We start from the raw sequence: 20521 nt of genomic DNA, 5'->3' as shown, positions 1-20521 counted from the left end.
GAGTGGCTCTCTAATGCACTTTTCTTACTCTTATACAGACTTAATTTCCTGTGTGACCTTGCAGCATTTGCCTCTCCTGATTTAGCTGCTGTGAAACCCTTTTAAGCACAGTTAAAGTTTATATTATCCCTAATTTCCAATTAAGTTAAGCATCCAATAAAGTGTCAGAGTCGTATGTCCTACGACTGGTTCATCAGGGGTAAAGTACTGTTTAAAAAGATTTCACATCATTAATCTACATGCCAAAATGGCTGCTTAAAATCATTGTGAGAAAACCAATAATAGGAGGTACCTAGAACATAATGGCTACAATGTATTACAGTTTACTGAATGATTTAGACAACATAAATAGAAAATGAACAGAAGACAGCCTGTGTTCTGAGGATCTGGCCTGCAGTAGGATAGGATGAAGGAGAATCTTGCACAGAACGTGCACAGAAGAAAATGTGGGCTAGAGGGGATGATATATGCTGGAAATGCCAAACAACTTAATGGTTTTTGTAATTAGGCAACAGAAATGAATGACTTCTGTTCAGATCTGGACAGAAATGTGATGGTGCTTCACTAGGGTGAAAAATAACTATTTTTTTTATTTTTTTTTTTATTTTTTTTACTAGATGCTCATTAAAGGTGTATTGATGACACTTTATCAATGTGACAAAGACAAACGGTGATAATGAGAAGACTGTACGCTATGACCATTTATACATTTGTACGATGAGACATACAATACTTTGAAATCAAACACTGGTCTACATCCAAAGAGAAGAATGTATATATTATGATGTCAGATTAAATCAAAATTGACCTTTCATTTCTTAATGCACAGTTTCTTCTATAATTCTTCAGTTATATTAAAACTACAAAATTTTCCAGATCCAATCCCATGTACTTTCCAATATGGAAGTGATAACGATACAGTGGTTGTTGTCACTGTTTCCCAGGGTCCTCAAGGTGTTCCTGTCTCGTACAGCCCAACGGATCCCCTACATGACCAGCTGGAGAGTGTTACGTCTACTGTGTGTCATCCTGCTGATTGTGTTATGGTTCGCAATAGCCTGGACCGCCGCTGTTTGTCAGAATTCAAGCAGACATCTCGCTCTCATCAGTGTAGGCTTCACCACTGATGGGCTACAGTTCAGCATGTGTCTGCTGGACCGTTGGGACTACATGATAGCTGTGGGTGAGTGAATCTGTTACCTAAGAGTTTCCTGTTTGAGTATTTGGCATTTTAATGAGCACAGGCTGGAATAAATTGCTAGTGGAATCAAACAGTCTGGATGAAATGCTCCCAAATATGGATACTTTTTTAATGAAAGAAAATACAAATGATCTCTTCAATGGACTGCCTACAGTAATAATTTACACAAAAATGTAATGAATGGATCACTTTCATGTCATTCTAAACCAATATTTTTATCCTTTTAACACACACACACACACACACAAAATGTATTTAGCAGAATGCTCTTGCTGCTCTTTTCCATATAATTAAAATAAATAAACGAGAGCACCGTAAATGTAGTCCATATATTCTTTTACTTTCTATGAATGGCTAAATTCTTATTAAAAAAGAAATAAAATACACATCTCTTACAAAAAAAAGTACTCTTAAATTAAAAAGAAGTACATTTAAAAAATTACAATGTAATATTGTCATCAATTTTAACCAGTATTACATTTAGTTCATATATTTTGTGCATTAAAGTGCAACATTACAATGTGTAATCAATTACAAATATATTTAAATACATGGCATACAGTTTTTAATAGAAATTTTATAAAAGTGTATTTTTGTTTACCATAGATGTCTGTACATTTAGCAGTACAATAGAAGTAATTTTGAAAATACACGTAAAAAAACACTCATGTTCTGCTAATTGCATTTCATAAAAATGTAAACTACAATACGTTTTAATTGAATTGTAATTGACATTCAGTAATTATATTATTTCCATAATAAGTCATCTTTGGAAAGGTATGCTAAAATGCATGTACTTTTTCATGTAGGACAGCTATTTTATTTTATTTAAAGTCTGTGACATCTGTAATAAGCTCTTTCATAAATTATTTATATGTATTTTTAAAATAAAATGGTGCTTCATTTGTCAGTAAGTGAAGACAAAACTTTAATCTGTTCTTGTTCCAAACAGCTACTTCTAAGATATTGAGTCCTGACAGTTGAAGCATTTATGTTTTTAAAAAGAGTAAGTGAAACAGTATACATTTTGCTATGACAAATATCAGTATTCTACATTCTATATGCAAAAGTAGTTATTCCATAAAATTCACTCTGTTGTGCAGACTACTCAATTTAACAAATGATTTGCATACAAAAAAATAATATCTGCATAGTGTGCATACTCTTTACTGCATTCATTGTAAGTGTAGAGTATGCTAACCTAAACATAACAACTGTGGTAGACCAATGCAGGTCATCATGTTGTTAATACAAGCCAAGAAAGTGATGAATCAAGGCTGCCTTGGCACTAATTGCAGACACATAGCGAATCTCACAGGAAGCATCAATCGGACTGTGACGAATCGAATTCAGCACAAATGTTTATCCTGATGTCTTACCCTCAAGCATGGCAGATTGGAAAGTGCCCAGTCGAACACCTGGACCAGTAAGTGTCACATTGATGATGACAGAGTTTCACCGGGGAACACATGTTCATTGATGTCAAGCCAGCTGACTGGCTGACATTGTATAGGATGTGCCAATAGGGGATGGGGAACTATAAAACTTTGGACTGCCTTCCACAGCTTCATTTGCAATTGTCTGTCAAGAGGCGTCCAGAGAACACCTGCAATCTAGATGGCATTTATTGCATTTATTGAATATCTTTTTTTTCTCTCTATCATTCTGGTATTTTCTAGCGCTATATTGGTTTGTAACAGAAAGGTTTTGACAGCCACATTATTCTCGGGTTGATCTGGGAACTGGTAGGTCCCAGGTACTAGTCAGTTGGGTATTAACTCTATACTACCTCTCTCAAACAGCTGAGTTCCTGTTCCTCCTGTGGGGTGTGTATCTGTGTTTTGCGGTGAGGACAGTCCCCTCGGCGTTTCATGAACCACGCTACATGGCCATCGCAGTGCACAATGAGCTCATCCTCTCTGCCATATTCCACATTTTAAGGTGAGAGTTTGCCACCATGGACTTCTTCCTTCTTCTGAAAGGTCTTAATTTTAAACCCCTCCCATATTAAAAGATACAAATAACTTGCAACAGATACAGTTATTGTCATCTTCGCTCCAGACCCCTTATAATAATTCAGTAGTCAATCTTTTACATGCAATTACAATGAAATAATCTAAAGGATACAATGACTTGTGCAAAAGTCATGTGGTTTCTTTGAAGAATAGATCTAAATATAGGTTGCTTCTCTTTAATTGAATGTTAACCATTACGACGGGATCATTGGGTCTTAAGAACCATCAATCTGTTTCATTAAATGGAAAATCCTCCACTCGCATTTCTTTAAGCTTTGATGAAATTTTAATTTGTTCATTTGCTTTGAGATCCTTTAATAATCAGAACTAATTTGTATACTTGGCAGAATACACAGTCTCTCTTCGTATGTTGCAATATTTCACTAAAATGATACAGTAGTTTACTGGTTAAAAAAAAAAATCTCATTTATTATGTCACACTATTTCCAATTCGCACCATTGACAAACCATTTTTGCCTGAATAAACTCCTCTTTTATAAATACTTTTATTACTTTTTTTAGTTTATTACTAAAGTTTAGGTGTTGGGAAGGATTAGGGTTATAGAATATGGCGATGCAGAATATGTGCTTTAATAAAAAGCCAATATGTTAATAACAGACTTGTTAATAAACAACTAGTTTAGTAGGAATAGTAAGAATTTGTCCCTATGCTAAAGTGTTAGCATTTATTCTTTATTATTATTTTCCCATTTCAGGCACAATTTTGACAGAAACCAATGATTTGACATCATTTGAATATTAGAATTTTTGATTAAGCTATCTGATCTTGCATTTGGGCCATGGTTAAACCCCCTTGTGCAATTTAAACAATTTTATGGCTTTTTAGTTCTTATGTTAATTTTAAATGTATTTTTGAGGAAGCTTAGCTTTCCCTGCCCGATGGACTGACACTGCCTTCTAAAGAGTCGGTTTAGGGTTGTGGAGCGTATGAATAACTTCAGCAGTAATGAGGCACTCATTCAGGCAGGGACTTGGCTTGAACTCTTACACAAGATAAAGGCAGTTGACTTCAAAGGCAGGGCATGTGATTTTTAGAAGTTCTGCATCGCTTGCTGCTCTCTCCACTGTTTCTACAGTAATTAATCACAGTACAGAGCCACGGGATTGTGTTACTTAACTATCTGTATTTTGGTGTAACAGTACCCATGTCCTTTCTTCATAAACAGTAATTAGTCCATTTTGCAGCCAGAGTTTTCAGCATACATAGGTTCTTTCTAGCTTACCTCGGCAAATTCAGAATGTGATGTGACAACAATATAAGGAAACCTTATTTTCTGCATTCAAATGGACATATCCACGCTATTCCATGTAGCAGTGCATCTGTCATCTCAGAGGGACCATCAATTTCCAGCCAAGAGCTGGAAGCAGCAGCGCTGCAAACATGGTCAGCACATATAAAAAAGATATAAACTGTACTGTATATGACCAAGCACAGATAAAAAAAGCATAAATCTAAAAATAAACCTGCTGTGTTGGAGCTGTGCACATGCTCTTATATCACTGTGTGAGTGCAGGTTCGCTAATATCTTGTGTAATTTGCAAGTGCCATTCTACTCTCTTAAATCACTCACTTAGTAGGTTTCCTGTTTTTGTTTTGACAGTAAGTGACCGTTTATACATGGTTTAATTTTGTTTTATAACACCAAAAAAATTGATGATTGTTCAGTTGGATTCTATAAATCCACTCACAGGTTCAAGCTATGGATTAATAGGTTCTTAGAATGATTGCAATGATCACACCCCCCCCCCCCCCCCTTGCAGAAACTTGGAAAATGTGAGTAATTTTCGAAAAATAAGAGAGATCATACTATATGCATGTTATTTTTTATTTAGTACTGTCCTGAATGAGATTTTGTACATAAAATATGTTTACGTTTAGTCCAAAAGACAAAAAATAAAAAATAAAAAAAAATAACCCCATTCAAAAGTTTGGGAACCCTTGGTTCTTAATACTGTGTGTGGTTACCTGATGATCCACGACTGTCTTTCTATTTTGTGATGGTTGTGCATGAGTCCCTTGTTTGTTCTAAACAGTAAAACTGAGAACTGCTCTTCAGAAAAATCCTTCAGGTCCTGCAGATTTTTCAGTTTTCCAGCATCTTTGCATATTTGAACCCTTTCCAGCAGTGACTTTATGATTTTGAGATACATCTTTTCACACTGAGGACAATTGATGGCACTCAAACACAACTAAAAGGTTCAAACATTCACTGATGCTCCAGAAGGAAACAAGATGCATTAAGAGCTGGGGTTGAAAACATTTGAACACAATGAAGATGGCCAAATTTTTCTTATTTTGTTGAAATATATTTTTTTTCCATTTAATTCTTCCCTTCGTAAGCAACAGAAGATACTTGTATGTTTCCCGGTACACAAATTAAGTACAATTTACCTTGATCTTCACATTCCAAAAGTTAGAGGTTCAAATAAAGAAGGAAGAGATGTGTTTTAAGATGATTCTTAAGAAGAGATAGCTAAGGACCCACCTGCTCGGATTGGAAAGGTCATTCCACCAAGAGGGAACATTTCATTTAAAAGTCAGTTAAAGTGACTTTGTGCTTTACTGGGATGGAGTAATGAATTTAGGTAAAAGGGTGCAGAGCCAGTGGTGGTTTCGTAGGCAGCTATTGGTAGCCGGTGCAAATTGATAAACAGAGGTGTAATGTGTATTCTTTTCGGCTCATTAAAAATTAATCTTGGTGCCACGTTCTGGATTAATTGTAAAGGTTTGATGGAACTTACTGGAAGACCTGCCAAGAGAGCATTGCAATAGTTTCTCTCCCTTTCTCTGTCTCACTCATCTTTTTCTAAACTTTCTCCGTCTCACTTGCCTGTTTTTCTCCTTTTCTCTGTCTCACTTGTCTTTTTCTAAACTTTCTCTGTCTCACTCATCTTTTTCTAAACTTTCTCCATCTCACTCGCCTGTTTCTCTCCCTTTCTCTGTCTCACTTGCATGTATTTCTCCCTTTCTTTGACTCACTCGCCTGTTTCTCTCCCTTTCTCCGTCTCACTCATCTGTTTCTCTCTGTTTTCTACATGTATCGCTATATTTCTACCATCTTTTAATGTGTAACTTGGCTTTTATTCTCTCATCTGTCTGCACTGAAGACGACTCGCGATGTTTCCCGCTTGGAATGCATAGGCTTGATTGGATGAGTGGTATCACGTGGGATGGCTTAATTCGCATGCAATTGGTCTATGCTTTTCCACTACCCCACCGTATAAACAACAAAAACTACGTCGGATTAAATATAATCGCCCTATCAGGTTTTAAATTATGTCATAACCTTCCGTTTTGGTTGTAGGTCCGGGTCCATATGGGACGGCCTCTGGGTCTGGACCCAGACCGCGGTCCGCCTGTTAGTGACCTATGGTGTAGAGTGTAAGAGTGTAATAAGAGCATGCAAGGTTTATCGGGGAGAATGGTTAGCAAAACATGACACATTAGATGCTGCTTCAAAGCTGGAAAAAGTAGTAACATTACTATATTACCCACTTGATGATGATACCATATATAGTAAATTATATCAGTATGTTTATTTAATTTAATATGCATTCATATAAAGTAAGTTAAATTATTGAAGAATTTTGTTGTTGAAATAAGCATTTTGGAATACGACCAGATCTTAAATGCACACATACCAGATAGTTATATTGTATTGTACTATATTGTTAGATGATTGTAGATGATTATTCATTTTTCTGTAAATACATCCACAGGTTCACTCTTGCCCCTGAACTGCACCCGGACTGGATGTTGATGCTATTCTTTGCTCATACACACTTGACAGTGACTGTCACTTTGGGGTTACTGCTTGTGCCAAAGGTAAACCCACCAATCCTCTTCCATCCACTGAAACATTTGTTGGTTAAAATCATATTTTACATAATCTCTTAAACACTCATGTCTTTCCCACAGTTCTTGTTTGCGGGTACACATCTAAGGGATGACATTGCTACAGAGGCCTATGAAGATGAATTGGACATGGGCCGGTCAGGGTCATACCTGAATAGCAGCATCACGTCCGCCTGGAGTGAGCACAGTCTGGATCCAGAGGATATTCGGGTAGGTGCCCTGATTTCTTTCAGGCTTTCTTTTCCCCTTGACTCTCTCCTGCCTTAGTAATTAACTGAAATTTCATAATCTGCAAATATCTCTTGACCCCTTGTCCTCTAACTGACAAACATACTGAGCCATGGCAGTTTTTTATTGCAGACACCAGAGGAAATGGGCCAGCTAAGTTCTATTAATGGCTGTGGCGTAAGGTCTTGCGACAGTCTTTGGGAAAAACGTACCAACGTGAGCAGAGGTTTTTGTTTGTTTGTTAGAGCTGAAGAAGTCTCTCACCAAAGACTCAAATTGTGTTCATAGAAAGGGCATTTTGCTAATGGGATAAAGTTCTGCTCTTGGTATAACTGTCGTTGATGACTTCAAGACACAGCTGTATGAAATGCTTTGATGTTCTTCTGAGGCTCTTTCGGACCTAACAATAAAACATGAAATTTTCGTATTTGACACTGTCCCAGACTGTCCTGTCTCTAATTAGTGTAAAACAGCATGTTGATTTGGTCTAACGTCTTTGAGCCACTGTCTGTAGTTGCATATAATGACTAGTTATGCATGCTTTCTGTGCAATAGAGCGTCTGCTTCACTGTAACTAGAATCATTTAATTTTTTTTGCTTCTACATCTAGGCATATGTTATGAGTTAATGGCCCATTTTGTCTTAAAATCCACAGGAAGAGTTGAAGAAACTCTACTCCCAGCTGGAGATATATAAGAGGAAAAAGATGCTGGCCAACAATCCTCACCTGCAGAAGAAACGCAGCTCCAAAAAGGGCCTAGGTCGCTCCCTCATGCGCCGCATCACTGAGATTCCAGAGACAATGGGCCGCCAATGTAGCCGTGAGGACAAGGACCTGGTTGAACATGGGAGTAACCGCAACAGCATCTGTGTCTTGAGAAAGAACCCTTTCGATCCTTCTCACTCTCTTAAACCTGCCAAAGATGAATCTTTGAAGAGCAAAGTTTTCTCCCTCAAAAAGTCCCACAGCAGTTATGACCATGTTCGGGACCACAGTGAGGATTCCAGCAGTTCAGTAACTGACAAGATGGAAGTCACAAACACGGAAGGCTCCCTTCTTGAAACCCTAATGGGCAAGAAGTTGGTCAAAAAGTCCTCAGAGAAGATTGATGCAGCCAGTGAGTCAACAGAGTCTGTTCCCCTGGTGTGTAAGTCAGCCAGCGCTCACAACCTGACAGCTGATAAGAAACCTATTCACCCTAGAACATCCATGCTGCAGAAATCTCTAAGCGTCATTGCCAGTGCCAAAGAGAAAACTCTTGGTCTAACAGGAAAGGCCCAAGCAGCGGAGGATCCAACCAAGAAGGCTAATCAAAAGAACAAAGATGCCAAGACCCCAACAGAATCTGAAGAAAATGAGGGTTATCCAAAGATGATTGTCAGTCAGTCAGTGGAGTACAAGCAGACAGCTGCCAAAACTGGAATAATGAAGCAACAGATGAGCGGAAGCCAGCCCTCAATTTGCTCAGAAACAGCCAAGGGGAAAGACCTGTATGACCTCTCAGAGGTGTGCCCATGGGAAGTGGAGGACTTGCCAACTCCCTCCGAAAACAAGGTCCAGAAACATGTGTCTATTGCCCCTGAGCAGACCACCACAGTCCATGGAAGTAGCAACAAGGCGACAAAGTCACAACAGCAAAAGCAGAAAGGCACAGAGCAGTCACCCTCCATGTCCAAGCGTCCAACTCAGAAAGCTGCTGATAGAGCAGACATATGTCCGTGGGAGGAAGGAAATGAGGACCATGGTCAGGCAGTGGGCCCAAAGCCTCACTCATGTGTTAAGCCTGTCATGTCCAAACCCCATGCTTCTGGAGAGGTTGCCAAGGTTCTAAAAGCTGATGTTTGTCCATGGGACTTTGAGGAAGTGTTAAGCAATCCAAAGGACACTCCAGGGGATTGCTCCCCTGATCAGAGCAGACCAAGAAAGGCCACCACACCAACTGAGATCAAAGGGAAAATAAGCTCTTCACCCTCTGAAGTCAAGGGCAAGGGTACAACGCCCACAGAGGGTAAAGCAAAGAGCATTTTCTCAGAGCCTACTAAATCCACAGGCAGTACACTACAGCCACCATTTAAAGCAGAAGTGTGTCCATGGGACTTTGAGACTGTGTCAGGTCCCATCTCTGAAATAAACCCTTGTTCTTCTCAGGTTTCTAAAACAAAGGAGACCCGTGCTATAAAGAAGGGAACTTCTCCTGTGAGAATATCAGAGATGGAGAGAGAGAATGCTAAGGGTCCTGATGAAGACAAAATTAAATCAAATGCAAGAGACAAGTTAACCTCTGGAAAAACGAAAGAAAGACCTGTTAGCCAGTCTAAACTGGCTGAGGTTTGTCCATGGGATGCTGATAGTAGTCAAGAAATTGTCTCAATGGAAAAACAGAAAAGCCCAAATGTTGCATTAGGAAAAAGCAAGCAAGCAGAAGTATGCCCTTGGGATTATGAAGATGCTGCAACTAGTAAAGAAGTCAACCGGAGCACCAGTTCATCCGCTGGCAAACAGAAAAGTTCAAATTCCAAAGGCAGAGTTACTAGTGGTCTTAAAATGTCAGATGTCTGCCCCTGGGACTTTGATGACCAAGGATCAACAAAAAAGGCATAACACTTTACCTGAGAGAACCATTAGTTAGTCCTCATTATATGTGCTTTTTCTTTCATAAATACACCATGGAATGAAAACTCTAATAGAATTTATGGTGATTTGAAGAAGAAAATTAACTTTGCACAAGCTGCCTTTCTCTTCAATCTTTTGTTTTCCCTTTGTGTGTATTATTATTATTTTTTTTTATTACTATTACTATTATTATTTGGAATAAAAGGGAAAAACACACACACAAAAAAAAAAAAAAAAAAAAAAAAAAATGCAACAACTCACCAGGCATTCCAGATTTTAAACTATTGGTTGAACCTTTAAATAGAAATGGTAGTTTACAATTATGCAACTCTTTATGTGCAATGTAAACAAGATGCCTATGCTCACCACATGTATCCTCATTAACATTTGAACTGTCACAACAGCTGCATCTGTAGCCTCTCCTTGACTGTGGCTTCCACAAAAGATTGTACAAGTTCTTGTTAGATAGGTGTGGACCATGCATGAAGTGTCATGGAGTAAGCCTGATCCATTTCCTTGTTTTCATTTGTTTTACAAATTATTATCTGGTTTAAATAAAAATGAATATTTGCCAAAGATAGAGGTAAAATCTAATAAATCTAAGAACTCAAACCTCAACAACATAATAGAGACACAACATTTGTACAGTGAGCCGAATTCATGTGGCTGCTAGAAAATTAGCCTGTAGCACTTTAGTAAAGAACATGCTTAGAGACACAGATGTAAACTGGACAGAACTCCATTCATATTTGCCCTTGTTTGTTGTTTGGCCTAGCTGTTTTATGCCATTCTGCGATCATATGTGCACATCTGCAAAATTTTAAGTTATCTAAAACGCTAGAAAAAATTTAACATTTCCAATGCTTCCAAATTTGCTGATATGTTATCCTGAATGTGCCTATTTAAATAGTCCCGTACCAGTCTTACTTTGTATTGGGAGATGTGAAACCTTTGTCATAACCCACGTTACAAAACTTATTGAAATCAGCATCTTATTTTTGAAAAGAAATGAAGTTTAGTTTATATATTAGAAATGTTGCAAAATTGTAAATGCTTTGAAAAAAGTGTGCTATGAAAAAAAAGTCCACTACTTAGTTCATGGGACCATAGATATAATTTATCTCAGCGTAGGGCACAATCATTAAGATTTACGCCTATAATGTCTTTCCTTTTTGTCTTTTACAATTAGAACACTCATGACAATACATGAAATCAAATTCCAGTCTATCTCTTATCAAATTCCAACCTAAGCCTCAATTTCTTTTATATGTATCTGGTACCCTTAAACATGATGATTACACCAGTTAACAAATAAAATCTTGCTCTTACCGTATTTATTTATTTTTTTACATTTATCGATTTCTATCGAAACATACCCAGTGATCGCTGATGTGAATTCAAATTACTGTTGGAATGTTAACATATCTTGTATGCCTTTTCAGCACATGGTCATTGGTAATCTGTAATGATGTCAAGGTAATGGTGTCACAACACGAGGCATGAACTATTGTACAGGTTGATGCCTAGTTATGAGATGTTTGTATAAATGTCGGCATATTGCGATCGCAAACTATTTTGACCCAAACTTACAGTAGCTAAATGGTTTTTAAATGTATTGACAGATTCTTGTGTTTTGTATGTGCACAATATAAATTAGCAAGAATACAGAATAAATGGTTTTGCCATGTATAGATGTTATAGCTACCAAAGAGGTTAAAACATTTCCCTAAATATATCATTCTTGGCATTGTGTGAAATCAAATGACGTCCCATTTCTCCAGAGTGGGGTAATGTATCAATGACCTCTGGTCACAATTTAACTTACAAAACTAAAATTATCTTTCCATGCTCATATTTACATTGGTCATTCCTCTTCGGCAGTATTTATTTTTATTTTTTTTATATATATATATATATATACTTTCTTTCACCAGACTTTCAGAAATATGCTCTGGTAAATGGTATATAAAATGTCTTGCCAAGTAGGAATGACCCAAGTAGTATTGACTACAAAGCGGTAACCAAGAGAGAATCACCACTATCCCTGATTTATGTAATCTGCCAGAATTTCTAAGCCCAAATTTCTACTTTTCTCATCAAAATATGTGCTCATGGATTTTTAGGCACACTAAAGGGAACTTTCAGCAACCTGTAGTTCAACTGCTCCTTAACTGTCTAGTTATCTCATACTCTAGATGCCTAGATGGATGTGTAAAATTGACCAACTTTGTTACATAGAGAATGTTTCTGGGAATGGTTGTTGTATCGTAATGCATCCCTCTAGTTTACGAGTTTTACCCATCTGCAGGTCCTCAGTTGACCTCTATGTAGTATGATGTAAGCACTCAACCCATGACCTGTAAATGTTAATGGTAACCTTGCCTATTACATTGTCTTAGTGCAATGTTTAGTTCAATTTTTGGAGTTTACAGAAGTGATTATTTATCTATTTATGACTTGATTTTGGTTATTTAGCTTGTTTACTTGGGCCCTACGCGTGTCCCACAACTGTCACAGCTTGGGGGGACACTCCTACTACTTAACGCGGTATTGTCTTAGCTCTAACTCTCATTGCTTTTGCATGATAATGAGAAATTAGTAAGACTGGTGTTTCACTGCCCTTGATAGAACTTAAAAAAGAATCTTTGATCTTTATTGGACTGTTACAAGTTGTATAGTGAGTGAAACTGTACCCTACCCACTGTATTATGTGCTTGTTATATTAAACGCTCTATGACAAGCTTATAGCATACACATATGGATATATTTGGTAGATTTATATTGTGTAATATTGTGATAGCATGTACATAAAAATACCTCCTCTGCAATAAATATTTCTACAAAATGCAATTCTGTGTTGACTGAATGAAATCAAAATGAAGGGATAAAAGAAACTTAAATGAAAACTTTACTTGTATTGCACCTTGTATTGCTTTTTTTTTTACAATGGTCTAGTATATACTGGTGTTATTCTGGCCTGTTTCTCTATGGAAATTTGAAACAGAAGTTTGTTTTCAGCATAAAAAAATAAAAAATAAAAAATAAATCCTTTTGTGCCTTAACAGTGGTGCTTGACAACCAGCCAATCAGATCTGACCTTGACATTTTTTAGTTAGTATTAAACCATTTCTCACAGTTTTTAGGAGCAGGACACTGATGAAACCTAAAACGGTTCCACAAAGAGCCCTGATTATTGATTCTTCACCGGTTCAATATGTTGCATTTGCAAAAATCTCTTGGCTGGTTTTACATTGTCAGCATTTTTGCTTTCATTAATAATAATGACTGATCTCCCCACAAAGGCTCCAGCTAAGTGGTCATGGCCTATTCTCAAAGTAAATTTGTATCCTGGCAGTCTTATTTCTCTCCAAGGTTTGTTTACTTTAAACTTAAAGGAAGCCTTTAAAAGCCTTTATTGTTACCACTTCAGGATATTCATATGAATGTTTGGCTCAGCTCCTGAAAAGCTTTTATGGAGATGCTGAAGTCTTTCTGACAGAGATCAATTGGTGTTCTGTATGGGGAAAGTGGATAAGACGATACCAGGTTTTTCCTCAAATTTCTGTCAATAGCCAAGCTGCTGAAGATCAGTCCAGTCAACTATTGCACAAATGTGATGTGAATACTTGATTCCAGTTCTTCCACTAGATTTTCAGAAGAATATGTGAGTGATGCTTGCTGCAGTAAAACTCTTGATTGTTGTGGATGGTTGCCAGGTGTTGATAAGTTGTTCTGGGTTGCCTTTGGTGTTTGAAATAACACTTAATGGGTTAATTTGACCCAAAATGAAAATTCTGCCATCATTACAATGGATGGACAGAAATCATTTGAATTTAATTAAAAATGTGTTCTGTAGATTAACAAATTTTTCATGGGTTTGAAACAGCATGAGGTTAATTAATAATAAATAATGACAGAATTTTCATTTTGTGATGAACTAATCCTTTAAAGGCAGGGTAGGTGATATGGTTCAAACATTATTTTTGTTATGCATAACTGACAATATGCCGACAGATAAGACAGAGCAGGTTATTTCTGGTATGAAACAGTCTGTTTTCAAATTTTGTTATTTTACCATTTTTACAATTTACACAGGCTTTTTTGGCTCTTTAATCTGTTGTGACAGAATGCCTTAGCGCCTCAGTTCAAGCGGAACACATGAACCGATCATCTTTTCATATTTACTTGAGGCACAAAATAAACAATCAATTTCTCCAAAGTTTATACTCTCCTGTCTGATTTGTTTGTCGGACAAAATGGTGGATTCAGCATTATGATTGGTCAGAATCCCTGTCAAACAAGCTCTTTGCAAATGGTTAATTAGGGTGGTTTTGTTATGCAGACCTGGCAACCTTGCTGTATGAAGACAATGTAGGAATGTTCCTAGGCATTTTCCTCAGTAAAAACACCATCAATGATACTACAGATATTTTATCAGTGAATAATTATATAATACTGGGTGACCAAACTTAAGCCTATATTTGGTCTCTGTAGCATTTTTTTCTCACCTTCCTGCAAATTCTACAACCCAAGCTTCAACCATACTTCAGTACTAAAGGTTTAATGACCTATGGGCGCTGTTAACTCTTTGGATTGCGAGTCCTGATGAGCTGTAATGTAAGGTAAAAGCATACTAAAAGAGTATAAACAAATCCCTTTTGCATTGATTTCACTTTTCAAGAGCACTCTGTCAGTGGAAAGAACAGCCAATCAATACAGTGAGACTGGCCGCTCTATACACTGGCACAAATGGAGAAGAATGTTGTTTCAGATTTGCTATCACATATCACATCTGTGACTGCAGGGAAAATTTCATATATTTCATACATAAATTATGAGTAGCCTTTTATTTTCTATATTAAATTGAAACATATGGAAATTAGAACTGTGATCTAGTAATTAGCGCAATGTTCTTGAAAGCTTGAGTAGCAGATACAGGTTTGATTCTGCCTTGTGAATTACTCACATCCTTATGGCCAAACCACTTGTGAAGATGAATTATTTAGTATTTGGAATGCTTACCTTTTGCTTTAATGCAGCAGCACTCAAACTTCATGAAACCTTAGGCACATGTTCACCAGCATGAGTTGAGAATGTAAAAAAAAAAAAAAACATTTTTTTACAAAAATGTTTCAGTAACACTTTAATTAAAGCAACACTTTGCAAATTTTGGCGCTCTAGCGGTTAATAAACAGAACTGCACGCTTCCCGCGGAAGAACATTCTAACCGGAGCTACTTCTCCAAGTTTATGTCTATGGCGATTCACGCAGGTATGTGTTAATCCGCAGCTCTGACGACCCAAACAGGCTACAATAGTCCAAAAATAATCACTTTTTATAAATGTACAGTAGTGATTTGTGATAAGACAAGATGACGGCTTGGTAGATTAATTTATGATGTACTCGCTCATTAGATACATTTTGCGAATTTTGAACACAGAAAGTGTTTCCATAGTGAGGAACCAATTCTCACTATTAACTAGTTGCATATCAGAATGCATATTACTAACATATAGGCTGCAGATTAGTCTATCTATCTATCTATCTATCTATCTATCTATCTATCTATCTATCTATCTATCTATCTATCTATCTATCTATCTATCTATCTATCTATCTATCGCAAACTGTTCATGTTTTACATTTTTCAAAATACTTTCTAGAAAGAAAGAAAGAAAGAACAAAGAAAGAAAGAATCTTTCACACATGATATTTCATTAAGCTTTTTCTTATCCAGAAATGTATGTTGCTAGTGGTAAAAAAAAATTAAAAAAAAGTCACAATCATTCTATAAAATCAAGGCATTGTACATTCCAACTATTTAATGTTTTGATGTTCTATCTGCATAAAATATCAGGAAGAGCTTTAGAATTTCTTTCTGACCGTCACAGTGGGTGGTCTAATGCCCACAGAGCTCAGGGGTATAGCTAAATCCCTGCTAGCTCTGGCTGTGCTCAGAAGATAAATCCAGCACAAGACACCCACACGCGTTTTTCATTCCCCTAGGCAGCATACAGCGGGCCACGCATTTGTAATGGGACAATTCATGACTCATCAAGGTGTTCCGGAGGCGATGTGACAAATCCTACAAGGCTAAGCTCATGAATATGAATTAGGTCGTGCTGACGTACCTTGGTTAACTTCCTGGAGTGCCCAGCCACAGAACCTAATTAAAATTCATGAGCCAAGCTTCCAACTTTTAGGTAGCGTTTAACTGCGTAACCAACTAGTCAACTAACCAACTGTCTGTCAGTAAACTAGTCATGTGTACTCAGCGGGTCAGGGTGTCACTGGTTAGCTTCAGCTGGTTTGTTTCACCATTGACTGCCTTTCAATACCTATATGCATTATAACTACTGTTAATAAATAATTTTAAAGAAAAGTTCACTCAAATCTCCTGCATTAGCAGCACCATACATGTGGTACTCTTGTGAACACACTTCGAAGACTGACACAGATTAAAAATGGCACTTCATGACTGAAAGGTTCCCAGCCCCTGCTTTAACTGATGGATTGGAGTCATGTGGTTTACTTGTGGATTATTGTGATGTTTTTATCAGGTGTTTGGACTCTCATTCTGGCGGCACCCGTTCACTGCAAATGATCCGTTGGTTAGCAAGTGATGTAGTGCTACATTTCTCCAAATCTGTTCTGATGAAGAAACTCATTCTTTTACATTTTGATGTCAAAGACACACATTCCCAAAAACACAGCACTCACTCTCCCCTGATTACTGTTCACTCGCACCTGCAGCTCATCACCACACACATCAACACCCATACAAAACTCACTGTGCCCAGTGTGGTCACCAAGAGAGAAACTCAGCTTTTTTGCTTTGCTAAGTCAGAAGCTTCAAGGGCTCGTATGTTTAACATTAGATGTATTGCACACCAATTATGCCTTAATAATTTTCATCACTCTTCTTAATGTAAACTCTGGCTAAGTGAGTCACTATTTACTGTACAGGCTTACAGTGCCATGTGTATGTTGCTAATGTATATATATATATATATCATCTAAGAGGCACTGAAGAATAATGGTTTCAAAAAGTTCCTGCTTCCGTCATGAGTGAGAAACATTTAGTTATCTACAAAATTCATCCACCAATTACATATGCCACACGTTGCTAAAACCCACCTACCTCAGCCCACATTCTTCACCGTTTCCCAAACAACACAAACCTCCTCTAAACCGTCCTCTGTTTCTCTATTTGCTATGATTAACTGTGAGCCCTTATGACATATTCACCCAATTAAAGGCCCTCTCTACACTGAGGATCATTTCCATGAGAAATTCCTCTGCGCCTGGCTGTCAGCACCAACGCTACAACTCCACGATTCCACCCACGCCACACACACACACACACACACACACACACACACACACACACACACACACACACACACACATGCTCAGAATGGAAAACTCTCCTTTGACTAAGTGAATACTTCACAGTGTGCACCTAAACTACTATGTAGTGAAAGAAATATTACATACACATATTCACTTACAGGGTTGGTAAATGATGGTAAATGAATTTGGCTTGCTGTCGTTTAAGGAGCTCTGTGCTGAACGCTTTACCCTTTAGAAGTAAACAAGACAGCTTTTTATGTTAAATAACTGATTTGGTAGGAACAGCTTTATTATGTAATGAATCAACACACCATTGGTTAATCTTGAACTTTTGCAATTAAATATTTATTTTGAATTTACATATGTTCTATATATATATATATATATATATACACACACACACACACACACACACAGTTTTTGTGTGTAATTTTTCATGCTAGCACTTGATATATTTCGGAGGAGGAGCTGGAGCTTATAAAGAGGGAGGAGCTATAAAGATTTGGGTTACTTTTCTTATTAGTATTCTGCAGAAAAAGGACAAGGGATACATGTATGTTTAGAATTTGGAATAAAATATTATTACCTAGTGTTTAATGTTTTTATTTATTTTTAATCAGTATATAATTGAGAAATTTAAGCAGCAATGTGCATTCATACTGCACCAATTTTTATTTATTTATTTAACTTTTATGGTTGTTGGTAACCCACTGATCATGCAAACATGTAAAACGCCTTCATATTCTTCAATGTTTTTTTTACTTGAAAAAGGCAGAACTGTCACAAACTCATTTTCCATAAGGGATTGTGTTAACGATCATTAGCTCTGATTTTTGACACATTTATTGTAATACAAGTACAGAGCAGTTCATATGCAAATAAATGTGCATATGAGTTTGCCTTTTTAATGAACGTACCTTTTTTTATGTGATGAATCTGGAAATTGCACACTTAACCCATCACAGAATCCATCAATTCTGCTCCAAACCTTTTACTGCTTTTGTGGTGTAGCCTACTGACATCTAGTGGAAAAGACAGCAACTAAAACGTGATGAAGACTGTTAATGACATTAATTGAACTTCCCTGCGCTTTTAAGGTGGAAAAAAAGGGGAAAGAAAAAAATATTCCTCTATACTTTCACAAGTCTGTTCCCTGTTCCAGTTGAACTAGCTTCTGCCAAATGAATAAATGTAAATGTAGTCGAGACAGGACCCAAACATTTGTGTTTGTGTATTTCCTATATATTAAAATGTGTGTAATTTAACTTCTGACGTAGAGTTATACTGAAATATAGTCATTGTTCTGTGTTTTTTTTTTTAATACAATCCATACAATTCAATACATACAATCATTTACATACAATCCAACTTAAGACCACTTCTACCTTGATGAACCAATCACAGCCGAACCTAACCAGTATCCAATCATATCACAATAAAGGAATTGCCTCCTCTCACATGACTTTACCCCATTTATTCTCAATCACCCTCCTCCAAACTCATGCATGCTTCATAGGGTCTGTTACATTACCCCAACACTGCCAGTGTAACTGTGAAGTATGCAAACCTGTTAAGACACATCAACTTGTGCACTCTTTGACCGAGCATTGTGACATCATAAGCCACACACAAAACATTTCATTCTTGAGTTCAAACATAAATAATAAAATGCTATGTGTAACCTCTATTATATTGCATGTTATATTTAATTATATTGCTTTTTAATAAAGGAATTGCCTCCTCTCACATGACTTTACCCCATTTATTCTCAATCACCCTCCTCCAAACTCATGCATGCTTCATAGGGTCTGTTAAAACTAAATGGGCACAGGTGAAGCGAGACAGACAAGGACTCCCGATGTAACTTTACCTGCTAGTGTCGCTGTTAGACAAAGTTTCCTTAGAAAACATTTTTAATTTTTTAATTGTTTTACTTAAAAAAAAAAAATCATCCAATATTTTGAGGAAACACTGCCTCCCTTGCCTCGGAGGAAATGCCTCTTGTAGAGTGGTAAGCATATTTGGATGCAGGTCACAGAAACGATCTGAGAAACCAAGACCATGACATAGACCCCAGGGGCACTGGCCTTACAAATATTCCAGAAGCGGTGATCAAGACAGCTTTATGGATGCTGACAGTGACAAGAACCTCAAAGCGGTAATAAAGTTGCCTTAGTACCCCTAGTGAGCAAGCCAAAGGCATCGTGGCAAGGAAAAACTCACTACAAATGTCGAATTAAATGTATGGGCACATTGTTTCAGAAAAGCAAGGATATGTAAAGTGCTTAGCATGCTTAATGACAACAGATGCCATTTCCTGGACTGTTGTAAAGCCCACAACTCATAACCGTAACTAATATGAATTTCAAGAAGTGACCAAAACAGCTGGTCACCTACAGTAGTGGGAGCCACGAGATTCACATTGACTACTGGATGGTCCAGAGTGACCCAGTATGATAGCATCCCTAAACATTCCAATAGACCTCCTGCAATCGACAAAGATGCCAACAACCGGCCCAAAAAGATAAAGCGTGGGAGATCCAACAAGCACAAGAACAAACCGACATCTACTCTGGACAATTTATTGGTGAATCGTGATCAGAAACTGTGGGAGGAACAATATTCATTGTCTAGCAAATATGGTGGTGTAACAAAGAAGTGCAACAGACGATTAAGGAAAAGAAGCTGGCTCTCAATAGTGGAGCATGCAACTTGGAATGATACTGAACGCTAAATTGGAAGTAAAAAGGGGAGTGGCTGCCGCTACCACAAAGACCAGCGTGCCCAGTTGGACATGCGACTGTTCAACCCTAGACACAAACCACATCATGCAAGTCAGAGGAGCTTGCAGCAGGTCTCGGATCCTCAGCAGGAAGGTGTTAATTAAGCCTCAGGCGGAAGGAAGTGTAGGGAAAGGAGAGGTGTCAGTGAAATGGTAAAACATTTGCATTACTTATTTGAAAATCTAACCCGGATATTTTTTTTTTTCTTGAAAATTTAAAAGTAATGTATTACTTTTCTAGTTACTTGTAAAAAACTAATAATCTGTTTATGTCACTTGCACAACTTATAATACATTACCCCAACACTGCCAGTGTAACTGTGAAGTATGCAAACCTGTTAAGACACATCAACTTGTGCACTCTTTGACCGAGCATTGTGACATCATAAGCCACACACAAAACATTTCATTCTTGAGTTCAAACATAAATAATAAAATGCTATGTGTAACC

At 37.3% G+C, this 20521-nt stretch overlaps 1 protein-coding gene across 2 annotated transcripts in view; it reads left to right on the top strand.

Moving 5' to 3' along the window:
- LOC113042158 (probable G-protein coupled receptor 158) overlaps nt 1-12783 on the top strand; it is a 112777-nt gene extending 99994 nt beyond the window's left edge. Inside the window, exons 7-12 of one of the 2 annotated variants that reach the window (XM_026200762.1) lie at nt 945-1183; nt 3004-3142; nt 6958-7063; nt 7157-7303; nt 7454-7537; nt 7977-9923. In XM_026200762.1, coding sequence (XP_026056547.1) covers nt 945-1183; nt 3004-3142; nt 6958-7063; nt 7157-7303; nt 7454-7537; nt 7977-9923 — 2662 coding nt within the window. Of the gene's footprint in view, nt 1-944; nt 1184-3003; nt 3143-6957; nt 7064-7156; nt 7304-7453; nt 7538-7976 lie in introns of both variants that reach the window. The other variant, XM_026200763.1, reaches the window with a different exon arrangement.
- The last annotated feature ends 7738 nt before the right edge of the window (nt 12784-20521 follow it).

The sequence above is a fragment of the Carassius auratus genome, chromosome 24 (genome assembly GCF_003368295.1).
Source record: "Carassius auratus strain Wakin chromosome 24, ASM336829v1, whole genome shotgun sequence".
Taxonomy (NCBI): domain Eukaryota; kingdom Metazoa; phylum Chordata; class Actinopteri; order Cypriniformes; family Cyprinidae; genus Carassius; species Carassius auratus.
The sequence above is the reverse complement of the archived record's forward strand: the minus strand, read 5'-3'. Positions and strand labels throughout refer to the sequence as shown.